General features: G+C 48.7%; 1 protein-coding gene across 1 annotated transcript; it reads right to left on the bottom strand.

Moving 5' to 3' along the window:
• Positions 1-6: 6 nt before the first annotated feature.
• Positions 7-1,676, bottom strand: LOC116273294 (leucine-rich repeat-containing protein 37A-like; the record flags this gene model as incomplete). The annotated part of the gene is made up of 1 exon (XM_031662270.1): positions 7-1,676. A coding segment is annotated over one exon (1,167 nt), but the record flags the coding sequence as incomplete, so codon positions are not given.
• Between the last annotated feature and the right edge of the window lie 5 nt (positions 1,677-1,681).

Raw genomic sequence — 1,681 nt, 5'->3', positions numbered from 1 at the left:
ACTCACCTACATTTCACAACAATCCTATGAAATGGGAACTGGCATAATCCCCAGCTGAAAGGTGAGGAAATTGAGTCACAGAGCGGAATAACTTGCTCTGGGTCACCAAGCTAATAAACAGAACTGGGTTCAACCCCAGGCAGCCTGGCTCTGGAATCAACTCTTAACCACTTAGAGCCTCATCACTGAGATTGGGAGAGGGACAGGCTGCTGTAAAGAAGGTGAAGCGAAAATGGGAGGAGAGCAGCAGTTAAGCAATGGTGTGATGTGGCTAAATAAAAATGGGTAAGAAAACGAGTAACAGTAAAAGACTGGAGTAAAAGTAAAAGAGAGGAGAATGGGTCTAACATTAAAGGAGAATAAGGAGAAGGAAGAGCTGACAAGCAAAGGTGAAAGCAGAAAGTCAGCTGTCAGGATGGCTTGGGGAGATAAAGCAAGCCCAGGAAAGCCTCCAGGAAAAGGCTGCCACGTCAGGCAGGACACAGAGGACAACTGGGGAAAGGTGATCCTTACAAGATGGTGAAGGTGCCATTGTAGGTGTTGGGCTCTGGCACAGGCACTTGGCGGAGCCTCTGCTTTGGGCTGAGATCAATACATGACAGTGTCTCATCTCCGCAGGTACAGAGTTCACATATGTTGGTGCTTGTGGAGGCCTTCTGTTCCTCTGGTACAGTTAAAGCCTTATTTTGGGCGTAACTTTCAGGCTGCACCAATGAATCCTGAGTAGGTTCTAGTTCAGTATGTGGACCTGTGACTTCAGTCAGTTTTCGATGCAGAGTCTGAACCTGGTCTGGATGAGCAGCTGTAGTCTTCTCCAGGGCTGTGGAATGTCCAATCTCTGTAGTGGGTTCTAGAGTTACGGTAAGTCCTGCGTCTGGAGGCTGAGTTGAGGTCTCCTCCATGGTTGGAGACGGTTTAACCTCTGTAGTGGGTTCTGTAGTTACGGTAAGTTCCAGGTATAAAGGTTGAATTGTGACTTGAGTCAGGTGTGAATGCTGAGCCTGACCCTTGTCTGAAGGTAGAAGTGTCACCTCAGGGTGTTTTGGAGGAGGAGCTGTAGTTGTCAGGGCTGTAGAAGGTACAACCTCTGTAGTAGGTTCTGGAGTGATGGTAAGTCCCAGGTCCAAAGGTTGAACTGTGATGCTGGGTGACATTGGATGCTGAGCTTCATCCTGACCTGGTGTTAGAATTGCTACCTCTTGATATACTAGAAGTTGGGGTACAACTTTCTTAGGAGGCTGAGTTGGGGTCTCCTGCACGGTTGGAGAAAGTTCAACCTCTGTCGTGGATTCTGGAGTGATGGTAAGCCCTAGGTCCAAAGGTTGAACTGTGGCTTGAGTCAGGTGTGAATGCTGAGTTTGAACCTGGTCTGGATGTGGAAGTGTCACCTTAAGGTGCTTTGCAGGAACTATAGTCTTCTTCAGGGGTGTAGAATATTCAACCTCCATAGTGGGTTCTGGAATGATGGTAAGTCCCAGGTCCGAAGGTTGAACTATGACACTGGGCAATGTTGAATGCTGAGCTTGATCCTGACCTGGTGTTGGGCCTGTCACCTCATCATGAGCTAGAGGTTGAGCTGCAACCTCCTTAGGTGGCTCTGAAAGCTGCACTGGGATCATCTGCTGCCTTGAAGTTTCTACCTCCTTAGGGGGCTCTGGAGCCTGAACTGTGGCCTCCTGCT

This window comes from Papio anubis, unplaced genomic scaffold (genome assembly GCF_008728515.1).
Source record: "Papio anubis isolate 15944 unplaced genomic scaffold, Panubis1.0 scaffold5205, whole genome shotgun sequence".
Lineage (NCBI taxonomy): Eukaryota > Metazoa > Chordata > Mammalia > Primates > Cercopithecidae > Papio > Papio anubis.
The sequence above is the reverse complement of the archived record's forward strand: the minus strand, read 5'-3'. Positions and strand labels throughout refer to the sequence as shown.